This window comes from Carcharhinus amblyrhynchos, chromosome 32 (genome assembly GCF_965287045.1).
Source record: "Carcharhinus amblyrhynchos chromosome 32, sCarAmb.v2.hapA, whole genome shotgun sequence".
Lineage (NCBI taxonomy): Eukaryota > Metazoa > Chordata > Chondrichthyes > Carcharhiniformes > Carcharhinidae > Carcharhinus > Carcharhinus amblyrhynchos.
The window spans coordinates 23,400,376-23,418,057 of NC_137355.1; the positions used below are offsets into that span (position 1 = coordinate 23,400,376).

The following is a 17,682-nucleotide window of genomic DNA, read 5'->3' on the forward strand; positions in this document are numbered from 1 at the left end:
TGACTGATACCAGAGATGAGCGGGTTGGACTACGAAAAGAGGCTGAATAGACTGGGTTTGTACTCATTGGAGTTTAGAAGGATGAGGGGGGATCTTATCGAGACGTATAAGATAATGAAGGGGATGGATAGGGTAGAGGTAGAGACATTCTTCCCGCTCAGAAAGGACAGTAGGACTAGAGGGCACAGCCTCAAGATGAAGGGGGGGGGGGGGGCAGTTTGGAACGGAGTTGAGGAGGAACTTCTTCACTCAAAGGGTGGTGAATCTCTGGAATTCTCTGCCTGTTGAAGTGGTGGAGGCTACCGTGCTAAATATACTTAAGACATGAGTAGATAGGTTTTTGGTAGGCAAGGGTTAATTAAGGGTAATGGGGAGAAAGCGAGAAAGTGGAACTGATCCACTTCAGATCAGCCATGATCTTATTGAATGGCGGGGCAGGCTCGAAGGGCGAGATGGCCTACTCCTGCTCCTATTTCTTAGGTTCTTATGTGTAGTACATGCACCCAATGGGGAGCAGAACCTGAATTCTGGTCTGTGGGAATGCCACACAATTACCTGATTTCTGGACACACACATGGGAATTTACATCTGAAGGAAAGCATAAAACAGGTAGAAGGTTGGCCTTTCTTTTGCATTTCTTAGGTGCAGGTGATAGGATCTCTGAGGAATGAGTACACATATCATTCAATCGCAAAGACTTTGCATTCAGAACAATTTCTGATCAGAGTCTGAGACTGCCACAGATACTCCCGATATATTAACAGGGACAACAGGAAGTACCACAATACAATTCTATAATGGCTCAGAGGTTTGTGCAGCCCCATGCAGGAACTGGACCTATAACTCATTACATCACTGGAGAGCGGTACTAAGTGGGTGCTGAACTGCTGAAGGTGCTAACTCTCATTATTAAACCAACATTAAACCGAGGCTCCATCTACCCATTCAAAAGTCCGAAAGGGCAGTTTTCCTGAAGGTCAATATTTATCCCTCAAATGCCACTAAAACAGATCAACTGGCCATTTATATCAATGCTTGTGAAATCTGGGGTTTCTCTTTTCTTTATACTGCTGTAGTTTAAAAACAAATCCTTTTTTGCAATGCAGAAAATTAACTTATTGGCTTGAATGTGGTTCTCCATATTAATTTTGGGTGTATTGAATTCTGCAGGTATGTGCCATGTTTGAAAGTTATAAGCAGATGCATTTACAATCAGATGGGCAACTATTTCCTAAATTGGTATCTCAAAGCACAGACAATTGCATTCAAAATTAATGGGGGGCATGGTGGGGGAGTGGAGAAACAGCATTACCTTCAGTTGGAGAAAGCTTGGGATGCACTGGCAGGGATACTGAAGAGTTCAAACTGGGTTGAGGTGTTGGTCCATAACGGGACTGAAGGTTGGACTGTTGAGGTGTAGAGTCATATTTCTTCTCAATGATATTTGGTTTGACCACATGATCAAAGTTTGTTGGTGTACCCCTGTAAACAATATCACCCGTTGTAGCAAAGTATGTTTCTACATTGGCTTAATTTGTAAATACAAGCAGAAGTAAAAACATGGGTGTTACCATAACAAACATGCTAATTCTCAAATCCAGCAACATGGTACAGTTCACCCAATATGTAATTGCAGGTCCACTCAAGATTGCTGGACAAATCCTGCAGGCTCTGGTAGATACTACTTAACAATTTGACATTTGAGAAAAGTGCAAGCACTGAACAGTAACAGTGCCAAGATTATAGTTTTCCAACACAAGGTAAGCCTATATCTCATCGAATGAGATTCTGTTCTGTATTTGGGAGGATATCTCAGCGTACAAAGTGATGCAGCCTGGGCTGTTTAAAATTTAGTTTTTCTTGTGAATCAATCACACTAAACCATTCTTTTAGCAAAGAGAGCTAATTTTGAAACAGACTTGTACACTTAGGATAAAAAACTTAAAGGCTTCATAGTTGTTGATTCGGACTTTTGCCCTTCCTCCTCAAAAGTATAAACAGGATAAACGTCTGCAAACAGCAGCAGTTCAATTCACACAAATCAAACATTCAGGGGTGCCAATGAACCTCCTTATTTCAGGCACAAAACAAAAATGCTAGAAAATCTCAGCAGGTCTAGCAGCATCTGTGGAGAGAGAACAGAGCCAATAAGTCTGGATAACCCTACATCAGAGCTCAAAATAGATAAATTTTTGAACAGTAAAGCAATTAAGGATGATAGTGAGTGGGCGGGTAAGTGGAGCTGAGTCCACAAAAAGGTCACCCATGATCTTATTGAATGGCATAGCAGGCTCGAGGGATCAGATGGCCTACTCCTGCTCCGAGTTCTTATGAAGACGAAGAAAATAGAACGAGATTTATACTGCAAGGGTCAGGGGTGAGGGGGTTTGTATAATTGACCAAGACGTCATACACAAAAAGACAAAAGGAATGTAAATGGTGGTGATAAAGGCTGAGAATGGTGCTAGTAGCATCAATTAAGGGATCGATTGTGGCAGATGGCCCTAGTGAGAGGTGTGTGGGCATGTGTACACAGTAGAGGAGTGGGGACAAGATAATAAGCGAGATTTACAAGTGGACAAATGGAATGATGGAAGAAATTAAAATTTCAAATATATTCTAGAATATAAAGTAATAAAAATTGATTAATGGATTACCTTCCAATGGCATTTGGACTCAAAACATTAACTCTGTTTCTCTCTCCTCAGATGCTGCCAGACCTCCTGAGTCTTTCCAATAGTTTCTATTATAATTAAGGAATTTTCATGACAGTGAAGTGGCCCTGGAAATAACAGATCCATTGGTGGCTATTTTCCAAAATTCTTTGGACTCTGGAATAGTTCCTACAGATTGGCGGGTAGCTAATGTAAGCCCATTGTTCAAAAAAGGGAGGTAGAGAGAAAACAGGGAACTACTGACCAGTGACCCTAATGTCAGTACTGGGGAAGTTGCTAGAGTGCATTATCAAGGATTTCATAACTTAGCATTTGGAAGGCAGGGGTAATAATCAGGCAAAGTCAGCATGGATTTACAAAAGGGAAAATACGCTCAACGGATCTACTGGAATTCTTTGAGGATGTAATTAATCAAGTTGACCGAGGAGAACCAATGGATGCGATTAGAACATAGAACAGTACAGGCCCTTCAGCCCTCGATGTTGTGCCGAGCTTTGTCCAAAACCAATATCAAGCTATCCCACTCCCTATCATTCTGGTGAGCTCCATGTGCCTATCCAATAACCGCTTGAAGTTCCTAAAGTGTCCGACTCCACTATTGCAGCAGGCAGTCCATTCCACACCCCAACCACCCTATTTATTTAGGCTTTCAGAAAGTCTTTGACAAGGTCTTACTTAACAGACTACTAACAGGCTTACGTAAATTTAAAGCACATGGGATTGCAGATAATGTCTTGAGATGGATAGAAATCTAGTTAAGAAGCAAAGAGTTGACATAAATGGATCTTTTTCTGACTGGCAGTCAGTGACTAGTGGGGATCTTCAGGGATCTGTGCTGGAACCCCAACTGTTCACATTATATATTAATGATTTGGAAGAGGGAACTGAATGCATTATCTCCAAATTTGCAGATGATACAAAGCTGGGTGGCAGGGTGAGCTCTGAGAAGGATGCAGAGATGCTTCAGCATGGTTTGAATAGGCTGAGTGAGTGGGCATTTGCATGGCAAATGTTGTATAATGTGGATGAATTTGAGGTTATCCACTTTGGCAGCAATAATAGAAAGACAGATTATTACTGGAATGGGTGTAAATTAAGAGAGTTGGATACTCAGCGAGACTTTGGTGTCCTCATGCATCAGTCGCTGAAAGTAGGCGCACAGGTATGACAGGCAGTAAAGGCTGCAAACGGTATGTTGGTCTTCATAGTGAGAGGATTTGAGTATAGCGATAGGGTTGTTTTGTTGCAATTGTATAGGGCAATGGTGAGGCTACATCTGGAGTATTCGTGAAATTTTGGAGTCCTTATCCAAGGAAGGATGTCCTTGGATGGCAGGTCTGTCATATGAGGAGAGACTAAGTCGGTTAGGATTGTATTTTCTGAAGTTTAGAAGAGTGAAAAAGGGATCTCATAGAAAGTTATAAAATTCTAACAGGGTTAGACAGGGTAGTTTCAGAAAGAATGTTCCCAATGGTAAGGGAGTTCAGAACTAGGGATCATAGTTTGAGGATAAGGGGTAAACCTTTTAGGAATTTCTTCATCCATACAGTGGTGAATGCGTGGAATTCACTACCACAGAACGTAGTTGAGGCAAAAACTTTATCTGATTTCAAGAAATTAGATATAGCTCTTGGGGCTAAAGGGATCAAGGGATATGGGGGAGGTGGGGGAGGGGGGGGAAATCAGAATATAGAATTCGATGATCAGCCAAGATCAAAACAAATGGCAGAGCAGGCTCGAGGGGCTGAATGGCCTACTCCTACTTCTAGCTTCTATTGCACAGTTTAGAATAAAGGGTGCTTGGTATCACAGGACTCACCAGCAATGATGCTTTCATGATTAAAGGGGAAAAAAACCTGGAAAGGAGAATTAAATATCAACTTCACTATGCAGACCAGGACAATGCAATAGTGCAAACTCTCCGTGCTGGCTAGCTGCTCAGGTCCAATGTGAAGCGAGCTTTGGATAGCCTCAGTTCTGAACATTGAAAGCCCATTGAACTAAACTGCCCCTTATCCAGCTTCTCATCAACGATCTTACTCTGGAGACATCCATAAGAGCATTCAAACATAAGAAATAGGAGTAGATCATTCCGTTCCTCAAGCCTGCTCCGCCATTCAATATGATCAAAACTGATCTTGTGCTTCAATTTCAGTTTCTGGCCCCAATTTCCAGAGTCATTAATTCCCGAAGTCCAAAATCTATCGATCTTAATGCCGAATATACTCAACAATGGTGTAACCACAACCTTCTGGAGTAGAAGATTGTGAAGATTCACAACCCCTCCAAGTGAAGAGATTTCCCCTAAAGGATTGACCCCTTAACCTGAGTCCATACTCCCATATTTTAGGTTCTCCAGCCAGGGAAAACAAACTCTTAAGTTTGCAGCTTATCAAGGTCCTTCAGAATCTTGTATGTTTTACTGACATTAGCTCATTTTTTTAAACTTCAGAAACTATAGGCCCAATGTACTCAGTACCTAATTATAGGACAATCCTCTCATGCCAGGAACCAAAGTGGTGAACCTATATTGTACCATCTTTTTCCTCATGTATGATACCAAAACTGAACAAAACTCAGCAAAGCCCCAATCAACTGTCATAAGATTTCTTTATTCTTGAACTCCAAGCCCCATGTGCCTTCCTAATCGCTTCCTATATTGCAAGCTATCTTTGTGTTCCTTGTATGAGTACACCCAAGTCTCTCTACATCAATATTTTAAAAAAACACCTGCTTTTCAAAGATACTATTTTCTATTCTTCCTACCAAAGTGAAAACCTTACTTCCCCACATTCCATTCCATCTCTACCTAGTTGTACACTCAGTTAATCTGCTTATATTTCTTTATAGCTTTTTTGTGTCCTTTTCACAACTACATTCCCACTAACTTTATATTGTCAACAAACTTAGGATTCATTACAATCTTACTGTCCAAGTCATTAACACAGATTCTAATTAGCTGAGGCCTGAACACTGATCCTTTAAGTTCTTCACCAGTTACAGCCTTTCAACTTAAAACACGCTCGCTAACCCACTCTCTGCTTCTTGTTCATTCAACTACCTTTCACCCCAGCTAATATAATACATCCAACCCCAATCAGTCCTCATCTTGAGTATCCCATGTATACTAGAAGTACTGGTTCCCCTTTATCTACCTTACCTGTTACATCCTCAAAAAATTCAATAGATTTGTCAATGACTAGCATACATACCCAAGGACAAGTGACTGAAAGGGCAGTGCATTCTGCAAACAAAAGGTTTCAAGACATTCATCAGTTTTACTCAAGGTTTCAATTACAAAATGCGATAAGTTCTATTCTTGGAAGGAATGACAAATTATCCCTTTATGCCACTGTGATACACTGATTATTTTAGAATGTTGCATCAATTTTATTTGAAGGAACCTGACTAAACCTTTCCTTACCTTTTCTGACAGTCAGTGCATTCACAGGCAGCAGGAAATCTCATTAGATTTCCAGGCTGGACTGTGCTAGTGGTTAGGAGCAGACAACTCTTTGCAGAGTCGCATTACTAAGTATTACAGGTTGAATCAGTGCCTGTAGTTGATGGTGGTGGTGGGGGGGGAATGGGGGGAGCTGTTCTCAGGTCAGCTGCAAGTTAATATTTACTGTGTGAGGCAAGCATAGACTGAGATAGTGCTGGAACAGAAATTGGGCCGGAAGACTCTGCGCCTTGGAGTGGTTTGTACAAAACTGAGCAAGTACTCAATTTATAATCTTATCCTCAGGAAGGGTGGTCTGTGACTGTATCAGAGGGAAGAAATCTGATAGAATCTTGTAACAATTTGAACCTCTGCTTGTCAAAGCAGTACTTACCTGGGCAGGTATCCAGTGTAGCTGGACTGAAGTACAGGTTCTGATGATTTGGCAGATTCAGGGAAATTGCTGGCAGGAAGCTGAGTTACCGGTTTCTGCTCCAAAGTTCTGCGGCCAAAATAAGACAGCTGCTTTCTGTAATCTTCCTCATCTTCATCTGCACTGTAGTGATTTATTCGTGGAGCTTCTTCTGGAAGCTTTACCTGAGGTTCAGGACCTCTGCAGGCAAAAAAATTCAATTACCGAATGAAAACATCACAATACACTGGAAATCATTTTATGTGCATTTTGTTCTGCATTCAATTTCAACTGTCACTTACCTATCCGTCCATTCCACAAACCTGTCTAAAAAGGTTCTACATTATCCTCCTCACAGTTCACAATACTAACAAGTTTTGCATCATCCATAATTTTGAAATTATGCCCTTTACTCAGTCATTAATATATATCAAAAAGAGCAGGCATTCGAACACCAATCCTCAGAAACACGAGTATAAAAGTTCATTCAGTCTGAAAAACATTCATTAAATATTCTATTACCTACCTTACCTGATAGAGGTTTATAAGATGCTGAGAGGAATAGATAGGGTGGATTCTCGGAGGCTATTTCCCAGGGCTGAAACGGTCGCTACGAGAGGACACAGGTTTAAGGTGCTGGGGAGTAGGTACAGAGGAGATGTCAGGGGTAAGTTTTTCACTCAGAGGGTGGTGAGTGAGTGGAATCAGCTGCTGTCGGTGGTGGAGGCGAACTCATTGGGGTCTTTTAAGAGACTTCTGGATGAGTACATGGGATTTAATAGGATTGAGGGTTATAGATAAGCCTGGTTGGTGGGGATACGATCGGCACAGTTTGTGGGCTGAAGGGCCTGTTTGTGCTGTAGTGTTCTATGTTCTATTACTCAGTATCCATGTTGCTATTGTTCCTTTTACTACACGAGTTCTAACTGTTCATAAATATGTTGTGATACTTGAGCAAATGCCTTATGCATCACATCAACAGCACAACCCTCATCAAAATACTCTAGCAGGTTAGTTAGACACGAGTTGCCCTTAACAAATCCAGACAGGGTTTTCTTCATATTAACCCACATTTGCCCAAGTGATAATTAATTTTGTCCTGAAATATACTTTCTGGAAGCTTCTTCACTGAGGTTAAACTGACTGGCCTATTATTGTAGGGTTTATCTGAACACTTTTTTGAACAAAGGTTAACATTTGCAATTCTCCTCTGACATCACCTCAAGAGTCTAAGGAAGAAAATTATGACCAGTGCCTGTGCAGCTTCCACTCTCCTTCACTTCCCTCTGTATCCTTGGATGCATTTCATCTGACTCTGGTGGCTTATCAACTTTCAACTACAGACAGCCTATCTAATACTTCCTACTCCTCCAAGTGCCTGAATTACCCCCTCTTTCAGCAGGGGTTTCCTTCTATGTTAACTGCCAGTCTTCTTTCATACTCTTCCTCCTCTTATTTTGCTTTTACAATTCTCTCTGAACAGTCTGTTTGGTTACCAATTGTTCTATTCTCCTGACATCCATCACAAGCACTTTTTCTTCTTTGTTTAAATTCCTATTGATGGCCCTACATTTCCCTATATGCTGACTGTGTGGGAACTCTCTCTTCTTCAAATGAAGCCTATTCTTTAGTTTAGTTTTGCCTGACCTTTGATTTATCTAGGTCAGATCCAGTCTGAAGTTACCTTTTCCCCAGTTAATTATTCTTACTCTGGATTTTCCCTTGTTTGTTTTCAAAGCCAACCTAAACCTATGTAATCATCACTGGCATGTCACTGACAGGGTCAGCATTGTTACCCATCCCCAACTGCCCCAGACAGCAGTTAAGACTCAACTACACTGCTGTGGATCTGCAGTCACATTTGAGCTAACCTGCACAAGGATGGCAGATTTTCTTTCCTAAAGAACATTAATGACCCAGATTAGCTGTTATACTAATCAATGACAGTTTCATGGTCACCATTACAAAGACTAGGCTTCAATTCCAAGATTTTGCTTTTTGATTAATTCAATTTAAATTCCACCTGTTGCCATGGTGGGACTTGTATCCGCGTCTCCAAAGAATTAGCCTGGGTCTCACGATTGCTAATCCAGTGAGATAGTAAGTACTCCACCATCTCCTCACAGATGTTCCCATGCTGAGGGAAAGGATTCTATGACCAGTTCAGCACAAACAATGGGGAGAAACTGTTCATCTGCTCTCAGTGTGGGAAGGGAATTCACTCAATCATCCCGCCTGCTGTAACACCAGCGAGTTCACACGAATAAGAGAGTTTTCAAACATCCAAACTGGGGGAAGTGTTTTAAAAATTCTGGGGAACTAATGCACCATCAACTTGATTGGCTGGTCCTATCTCCTGACAACAAGATTTGGCAGTGTCTCCTTTTCCATTGGACTGGAAATATAATGCTATAGAACATTTTCCTGAACAGAATTTAGAAACTCTTACCCCTCTCTGCCCTTTACATGACTACCATCCCAGTCTACGTTCAGATAATTATATCTGCCATTATAACTACTCTTTAATTCTTGTAATTTTGTCATTTCCTTGCAAATTTGTTCCTCTCCACCCTCCCTACTAGTTGGTACTCTATGGACCACACCAAGCAATGTAGTTTTATCATTTTTTTTTCACTCCTTCACTCTGGCCAAATAGTTAGTGGCCTGACCAATATTTATACTTCAAAAGCAATCACAAAAAAACTGGTCACCATCACATTCCTGTTTGAAGGATCTTGCTGTGTGTAAGTTGGTTGTCACGTTTCCTATGTTATAACAATAGCTACATTTCAAGAAGTGCTACATTGGCTGTCAAATATAAATGTAACTATATAAATGCAAGTATCTCAAGTCTTTTGTTTCTATATTAAGATGTAACACAGTAACTTCAGCAGGAGGTCAGATATAATAACTGTACCTGTATAAATATGAAGGCTTCTCCTGCTCTGGCATTGGCTGAATGACGGGCTTTGAAATAGCAGCTGGAGCTAACACCGGTTTAGGAGCTACTTCAGGGGGCTGAAATAAGAAAAACAGATCATTTGGCATCGAGCATCTTCAGAATCAAACCCTACACACATCTGTGAAAAAAAGACCCAAAATCATAAACGAAGATCTGTCAAATTGAGAAAAACTATTTCAAATGCCAGATATTTATCAAAACAATCAATAGGTTAATCATCGAGCTGAAATTAACAACTATTTCACAAAGAAACTGAGTATTCTAGCTACAGGGAAAGATTGAACAAACTGTTTTCACGGAACGGGTTATGATGCTAGCTAAGCTGAATAAAATTGTGAGGGGTCCAAACAGAACGGATGGAGGGATCCAGAGAGAGGTCAATAAACGGAGGGTGCATATTTAAAGAAATTGACAGAAGGGTTACAGTAGTGTTGAGGACCTTTGTCAACCTGGTGATCTGGCGTTGTCTGCCTAAGAGAGTGGTAGAGGAACCCTTATCATATTTTAAAAAACTCTAGAGATACCATAACCTTCAAGCCAAGAACTGAAAGGTAGGATTAGACTGGATTAGCCATCTCCCTGTCAACACAGACATATTAAACCAAACAGTCTCATTGTGTGCAATAAACATTTGTTTCTAAATGCAACGGCAGTGCATCTTGCCCAGATAACTGCAGTGACTGTAATTCTAAAGCAACAATTCCCATTTAATTGAATGAAAGAATGAAATGAGGGTCATGATCACAACCAATAAATATTTAAATGGAAGTCAATGGATCTAACAGTAGGACTATTGGGAATATAGCTTAAAACATGACTTAGTTTTCTCTGAAATCTTTGGAGCAGAGTTACCACAGAATCCCTACAATGTAGAAAGAAGCCATCTGGCTCATCAAATCTGTCAGCTCTCTGAAAGAGCATCCCACCCAGGCTCTCCCCTCTGCCTTCTTCCTATAACCCTTGCATTTACCATGGCTAATCCACCTAACCTATATATCTTTGGACTGCTGGAGAAACTGGAGCACTCGGAGGAAACCCACACAGACATGGCTGGAATTGAACCCAGGTCCCTGACGCTGTGAAGCAGCAGTGCTAACCACGCTGCCAACCTAGTGAATCACAACAGTGAGTGAAACCTGTCAGAATGATGTTAAAACTGCATCATAGTTACAGGACTAATGGATCACTGGAAGTCTCTCTCCTATAGAACCCAATGATTCAAATTCAAATAAGATGGAAATTCGTACAAAATTTAAAACTGAAAACAAAAATAATACAATCCTATAAATAGGCCCAACAAAAACTGTAAAGAGTATAATTAGTTTTAACTATGCTGAATATTGTTATTTTTAATGACTTTTACCCACCCTTGCTGGTGTTACTTCAGTTAGGTCCTTCACCTTTGATGAAGTGGATTTTTTGCTTTCAAAGAGTTTCACTCGGGTAAGCACCGATTGTGGCTTCATTGCTGGGTCCACGTCCTCTTCAACATTTGGCTTTCCAGCTGGTGGTGGCATTGGCTTACTGATGGAATGCATAGGCTCAACAGATTTAGGATGTAGAGGTGGGGGAGGAGGAAAGGAAGCATCTGTGTTATGGATCAGTTCAAACTGCCGAGGGAGGGAATTATAGCCTTGGGATTGACCCTGGTCATAGGTCCTGACGAGGGGATCAAAATACTGCTGCTGGGGTTCTGGAGACCGTGATGTTGGTGGGTGAAATGTTTGTGGATTGTGTTCATATCGAGAACGAGGATCATAGCCATGAAGGGGTTGGTCATTGTAATGTGGCTGTTGAGGTTTGTAAGTTTTAACTGGTTTATCATAACGTGGCAATCTGGTCTCATAGTTTGTAGGCGGTGGCTCTTCATGAACTGGCTGGTAGTCATGTTCTGGGTAAAGTTCAGTGTGCTTTGGATCATAGTCTCGTGGATGCTGGTCCTCAAAGTATGGTGGAGGTTGGTACTGCTGAGTGGATTTTTCATTATGATGTAGCCAATTGTCATTGTAATTAGGTGGATCGTCATGATAATGTGATACAGACCCATAACCTGGAGAAAGCTGCTGTTCGTATTTTGCTTGTGATTCGTGGCGGTAAGGAGGCTGCTCCTCAAAGTGCTGTTGCTGTGGTTCATAAATCTGTCGTTCTTTATCAATTCTCAGTGCAGGGTGGTTGCCTGCTGGCTGCTTTATATCATAATTTTGCCTTGGAAGTTCATTGTTGTAGGAGTCCTTTTTGTACATCTACAGAGCAAAGGGGAGTGAAACATACAGTGGCATTGGACAAGCAATGATGTAAAGCAATTAAAGAAAACTACTGTAAATACACAACAGCTTCAACACCACCTACAGAACAACATAGATTAAAGCACCCTTCATCAAAACACAAGCCCTGACTGAGGATCTAGAAACAAATGTGAATTTGTCTTCTCAGTGAAGTGGATGAGTCTGGTCTGTATTTCCAATATTTCACCATTTTCTGATTTTGAAGCATGCTTGCTTTGCTTTTGTGCATGCAAAGAAAATTGGTTTCCAAATTACTAAATTAGTTTTGAAAATGTGTTAATTAATAGTGGGATACTTTAATTACAGATAGATGTGAACTGGACAGGTATAAATCAAACATGGAAGCTAACATTATGCAGACTGAGACTTGAATAAAATGGTAAATTATCTTATCTTAATAAGTTTGCTATCGAGTCTTCTCAAGGCTCTGAAGCCTACCAGTTAATAGGCAGGAAAAATTGTTACCTACCTTTAAAGCTATTTTGCTTTACCCATCACATTCATGATGAAAATTGCATGAGGGTTGATTCAAATTACATCCTTTAAGAAGCAAGCTGATAGTGTTATGCTTGCCAGTCAAATGAACAGCCTTCGAGTGCATTGTATTTGAAAAATCACAATACACATCAGACAGAATTAAACTGTTACAATTAAGCCAAATAATTTGCTTTTATCTTGTAAAGCTTGAATTTAAACAAGCAAATTCATTTCCTCTTCTAATACATGCATTACGTCTTGCCAAAGAGAGGGAAAAGACAGCTGCTATCACCAGACATCTGACAACGTCTGTCCTTTTTGAACATTGGAATCCACACAAGGGAACAGGAACTGCCATTCAGCACTCTCAATGCAGCAGAAGAGACCGACCTTGATTTTAAGTTTGAGAACTTGCAAATGCGAATAAAACAATCTTTAATTTCTGTGGCACTGCCCGCTGGCATACAGAGACACTTCACCAGGCATCAAGAGAGATTTCAGCAATCACCAATCTCAAAACCGCACAGCAAAATCTTAAGACAAACAACTTTACAAAGATGCATGGGGAGCATGCAGTGGGACGAATTTTCCACTGGGAAAATATGAGTTGTATTTTGTATAATGTTATTATTCTGGTCCAACTCCTTCAATAGTCAGTTAACAGATCACATAAACATTGACTCTGAAAGGCGTCTGAGTGAAACAAATATCTGAAAACATAATTGCATCAGGATCCCCACCAATCATGCCTCAGCAATGCTACTTGCAGTCCACGAAAGGTACAGGTGTCAGCCCAGCACGGTATTTTATAAGAGGAGGAATCAAGGAACTGCAGAAAGCTTTCAAAGCAGGAAAGGTGCACAAGCAAAAGTTCAAGGTATAGGCCAAACCAACTAATGAGCATAAAAACTGTTAAAAATTCTTGATGCTACGGAAACTTCGGGAGACCAGTTTTCATTTTCAATTCCATCAACTTGCTTGACAATTAGTTTTTAAAATTTGATGTGTTGGGTAATACTTCTCTGTTAGAAAGAAGAGAAATATTCTGATTAATTAGTTAGTGCAGTTGCCTTATAATAATGAGTAAAGCAGGTCAGTAATATTTGTTGGTGGAGTTCCTCTCCCCTCTACATCATATTAACTGCAGCTGTTACTTTGTTGAAAATACATATTTGGTCTGGCCTCTAACTTTAGCAATGATGAGATCAGCTACAAAAGAAGAGCAAGTAATCTGAGCATTAGCAAGCTGAAGCTCTGTACATAAGGCATGCTGAAGATTTTGCAGCAAGTGGTACCTTTGTTGGTTCTGCAGTTCGAGTTGCTGTTGGTTCTGGATCTCTCAGCCTCTCAGGACTGACAGAATGAATGACACGAGGAGGTTCAGGGCTGGGTTTGCTGTAGGGGTCGATCTGGGGCTCAGGGTTGCGGTGGGGAGGAGGGGCGATCTCCTCCAGTTTCACACTGTGATCTACTGTGGTATTGACTGTAGAGGGCACGGTCACCACAGAAATGGATTCAGGTTGCTGGGATGAATTGGGGACTGCTGGAGGAATATCTGCTTTCTGTGAAATGTCCAAGATAAAATTAAATAGTTTAATGCAACTTTTGTCTACAAGACGTATCATCGGCAAAACAGAAGTTGATTCAACTTTCAATCGGTTCTTGATAAGTAATTATTTAATCATAACAGGCTTATTGGTTAAAACTGAAAATACTTTAACAATGGAAATTAATCTTCCTACTGTAATTCATATCCAAGTTTTCACAAACTCATCATCCAATAATTTCAAAATTAGCTTCTTTGTAAAAGTATAAATTTATTTTGAACACTATTATGTTTTTAAAAATTGCATTTCAAAGATTAGAACTGATAATGAAACGTCCATTGGAAAAGACGTTAATTCATTCTCTTCAGTCGGAGATATCAGGAGGGTTGTGGGAAATAGGAACTGACAGGCGCACTGGGTCTGCTAATTCAACAGTCGGGTCAAAGAGTATGTGACATAGTGAAGGAAACTTTAAGACACTGAAACTAATTTGTAAAATAGCACCAATCTCTGGAATGTGACTTGTGCACTTTACTTCCAATCTCTGGTTATTGAGTACAGATACTGGGGACAGTTCCTCCATTTGTTTAATAAGTGCAGCTGGTCTTAACCCACAGAAGATCACAGACTCACATCTACAACACCACCAGTTCCAGATGATCAGATACCTTGCTTCAATTCTAACCAATTGTGGGTGCCTATTAATCAGCTGTTGGACACCTACAATCCGTAACTTAACCAGCAAAGTGGCACCTTCACATTGATACTTAGTGGCTTTCTGTTGGGAAGCCTATTCATTATTGACACAGTACAATGGTCAGTCATTAGTGTCTCTCCCATGTCAGGACCTTAATTTGTGCACAGTACTGTACCATGCCATCAATTTTTAAAAAACTACAATCGATGGTTTTGGTTACGGTATGATTTTTATATCCAGAAGTATAATGAATTTTTATATCAAATGGCCGTTTGTTCTGGGTTGAATACTGTATGTTTTATAGTTTCTTTATGCAGAAGAATCTTTATTAAAGGTTTCCTTTTTAAAATTTCAATGAATTGGCCAGTTAAAGACTAACAGAATAATCTGTAGTGTCCAGTCTACTGTCAGGAATTTCTGATTGAATTACAAGCAGCTAAAAGGGCAAAAACGAGGGCATATAATAGTGCAAAAATTAGTGGCAGCATAGAGGATTGGAAGAACTTCAAACGCCAACAAAAGGTGACTAAATACAATATCAAAATGCTAAAATGGACTATGAAAGGAAGTGAGTGGAAAACAAACACTGACACCAAATGTTTCTATAAGTATATAAAGATGAAAAAAATAGTGGGAGTAGATGTTGGCCTTTTAGAGGATGGAAATGGTGGGATAATAATGGGAAACTCAGATGGTAGAGGCACTAAACCAATCTCTGTATCCACAGCAGAAGAAAATAATTCTGTCCCAAAAACTGCAGTTAAACTGTAACTTGGCGAAATTACCATAACCAGGGAGAAGGTACTCAGTAAACTAAAGAATTTAGAAGTAGACAATTCCCTGGTATCTAATGGCCTACAACCTAGGGTGTTAAAGGAGGTGACAGCAGAGATATTGGATGCATTAATGATATTCCAAAATTCCCAGGGTTCTGGACAGGTACTGGTCGACTGGAAACATGCTAATGTCATAGCCTTATTCAAGAAAGGAAAGGGGCAAGAAGTGGGAAACTACAGACCAGTCAGCTTGCCCGCTGCGATGGGAAAGTTGCTGGAGTCGATTATTAAGGAGGTGGTGACTGAGCATCTGGAAAAGCATAGCTTAATTCACCAGTGTCAGCATGGTTTTGTGAAGGGCAAGTCCTGTTCGACAAACCTACTAGAATTCTTTGAGGGTGTAACCAGCGAAGTAGATAACAGGGATCCTGTAGATGTGGTATATCTGGAGTTCCAGAAGGCATCTGATAAGGTGTCACACAAGAGACTGATCTAGAAGGCTAGATCCCAAGAATTTGGAGGTAGAGTTGTGGCTTGGAATGAGGACTGGCTGACTGATAGAAAGCGGTCGGCTGTGATAAATGGGTCCTTCTCCAGTTGGCAATGTGTAACCAGTGGGTCCCCCATGGGATTCAGTTCTAGAACCACAACTAGTTACAACCCATATCAATGATCTACAAGCAGGGACAAAGCGTAACATAGCAAAATTTGCTAACAACACGAAAATAGGTGGGAAAGCAGAGTGTGATGAGGAGATAAAAAATTTACAAATGGATATTGACAGGCTTGGGGAATAGGCCAGAATCTGGCAGACTGAGTTTAATGTGGATAAATGAGGATTTCCATTTTGGCCAGAAAAAGGGCAAATTAATATTTAAATGAGAAACAGATTCAAAAGGTGTCTGTAGAGGGATCTGGATGCCCTGAACACAAGTCTCAAAAAATGAGCATGCAGGTGCAGAATGTTACAAAGAAGGGAAATGGAATCTTGGCATTTATTGCAAAGGGTCTCGAGTATAAACGTAGAGAAGTGTTGTTACAATTGTATAAGGCATTGTTGAGACCTCACTTGGGAGTACTGTATTCAGTTTTGGTCATAGAACACTACAGCACAAACAGGCCCTTTGGCCCACAAGTTGCACCGATCATATTCATACCTACCAGGCCTATCTATAACTCTCAATCCCATTAAATCCCATTTACTCATCCAGAAGTCTCTTAAAAGACCCCAACAAGTTCGCCTCTACCACCACCGACAGCAGCCAATTCCACTCACTCACCACCCTCTGAGTGAAAAACTCACCCCCATCTTTGAGGTTGGATGTGGTGGCACTGGAGGAGGTTCAGAAGTTGTTCACTAGATTGATTCCAGGTTTGAAGGGACTGTCACATGATGAGCATTTGAGTAGCTTGGACTTGTACTCACTGGAGTTCAGAAGAATGAGGGGGATTTGATTGCGGTTTATGAAATAAGCAATGGGATTGATAAAGTAAACGTTAACCAAACGTTCCCTCTTCTAGAACAGTCTAGGACAACAGGTCATAGGTATAGAGTAAGAGTGGGGAGGTTCAAGACACAGATAAGGAGAAGCTACTTCTTACAGAGGGTTGTGAATCTATGGAACTCACTGCCTCGGAGTGCAGTGGATGCAAAAATCAATGGATTCAAGAAAGAGATAGATAAATATTTGATAATATTTCGTTATGGTTAGGGGGTAAAAGGGGTAAAAAGAAAAGATAGGGAAGTGGAGTTAGGATGAGATGGAGATCAGGCACGATCATATAGTAATACGGAATGGGTTCGAAGGGCTGAACTGCCTACTCTCACTCCTAATTCCTATGCCCATTTTTTCCCCTTACGCCTCTGAAGCTTCCATGGATGGTTTTCTATATTAAAGATCGAATGTAAATGAAATCGTTGATTTTCCAAGAGAAAAAAAACAGGAAAACAATAAGCTTTGGCTTTAGCACAGTACATTGAAATTCAAACAGACATTCAATAACATGTAAATCCAACTGCTTTGATCAGGGGCTGAACTCACCGGTTGATTAGGTAAAGGCTTACAGACAGGAGAATTCACTGTCTGCACTTGTACTGGATAGGAAGGGAATGCCGGGGCCATCGATTCTGGGTGCATCATTGATGAATCTTCTCTCACAGGTTCTGAAGACCTGGTTATGGCGGATTCCGTAGGACCAATATCATCATTAAGGGTTTCATCCAACTCTTGGTCAGTGTAGGCACCACCTTCAGTGTCTGTGTCGTCATAATCTGAAGTGTGTCTACTGTCTGTGCTGTACATAGAGTACTCACTGCCTGGAGCAGAGAGGTATGACAAACGATCATCATGCAAGTCAAGGTCATCCTCTGCTGTACCATCAGCCTAAAAGAACAACATGCCACCAAAT

The 17,682-nt window shown here is 40.7% G+C and overlaps 1 protein-coding gene across 9 annotated transcripts in view; it reads right to left on the minus strand.

The window, feature by feature from the left end:
• Nucleotides 1-17,682, minus strand: part of tjp1a (tight junction protein 1a) — a 222,131-nt gene that overhangs the window by 24,251 nt on the left and 180,198 nt on the right. For 8 of the 9 annotated variants that reach the window (XM_080216272.1, XM_080216271.1, XM_080216270.1 and 5 more), the window contains 6 exons: nt 17,316-17,657; nt 13,549-13,815; nt 10,859-11,734; nt 9,447-9,547; nt 6,512-6,730; nt 1,313-1,482 (listed from right to left, as the gene is read on the minus strand). In XM_080216272.1, the coding sequence (XP_080072398.1) occupies nt 1,313-1,482; nt 6,512-6,730; nt 9,447-9,547; nt 10,859-11,734; nt 13,549-13,815; nt 17,316-17,657 (1,975 nt within the window). The remainder of the gene's footprint in view (nt 1-1,312; nt 1,483-6,511; nt 6,731-9,446; nt 9,548-10,858; nt 11,735-13,548; nt 13,816-17,315; nt 17,658-17,682) is intronic. The other variant, XM_080216273.1, reaches the window with a different exon arrangement.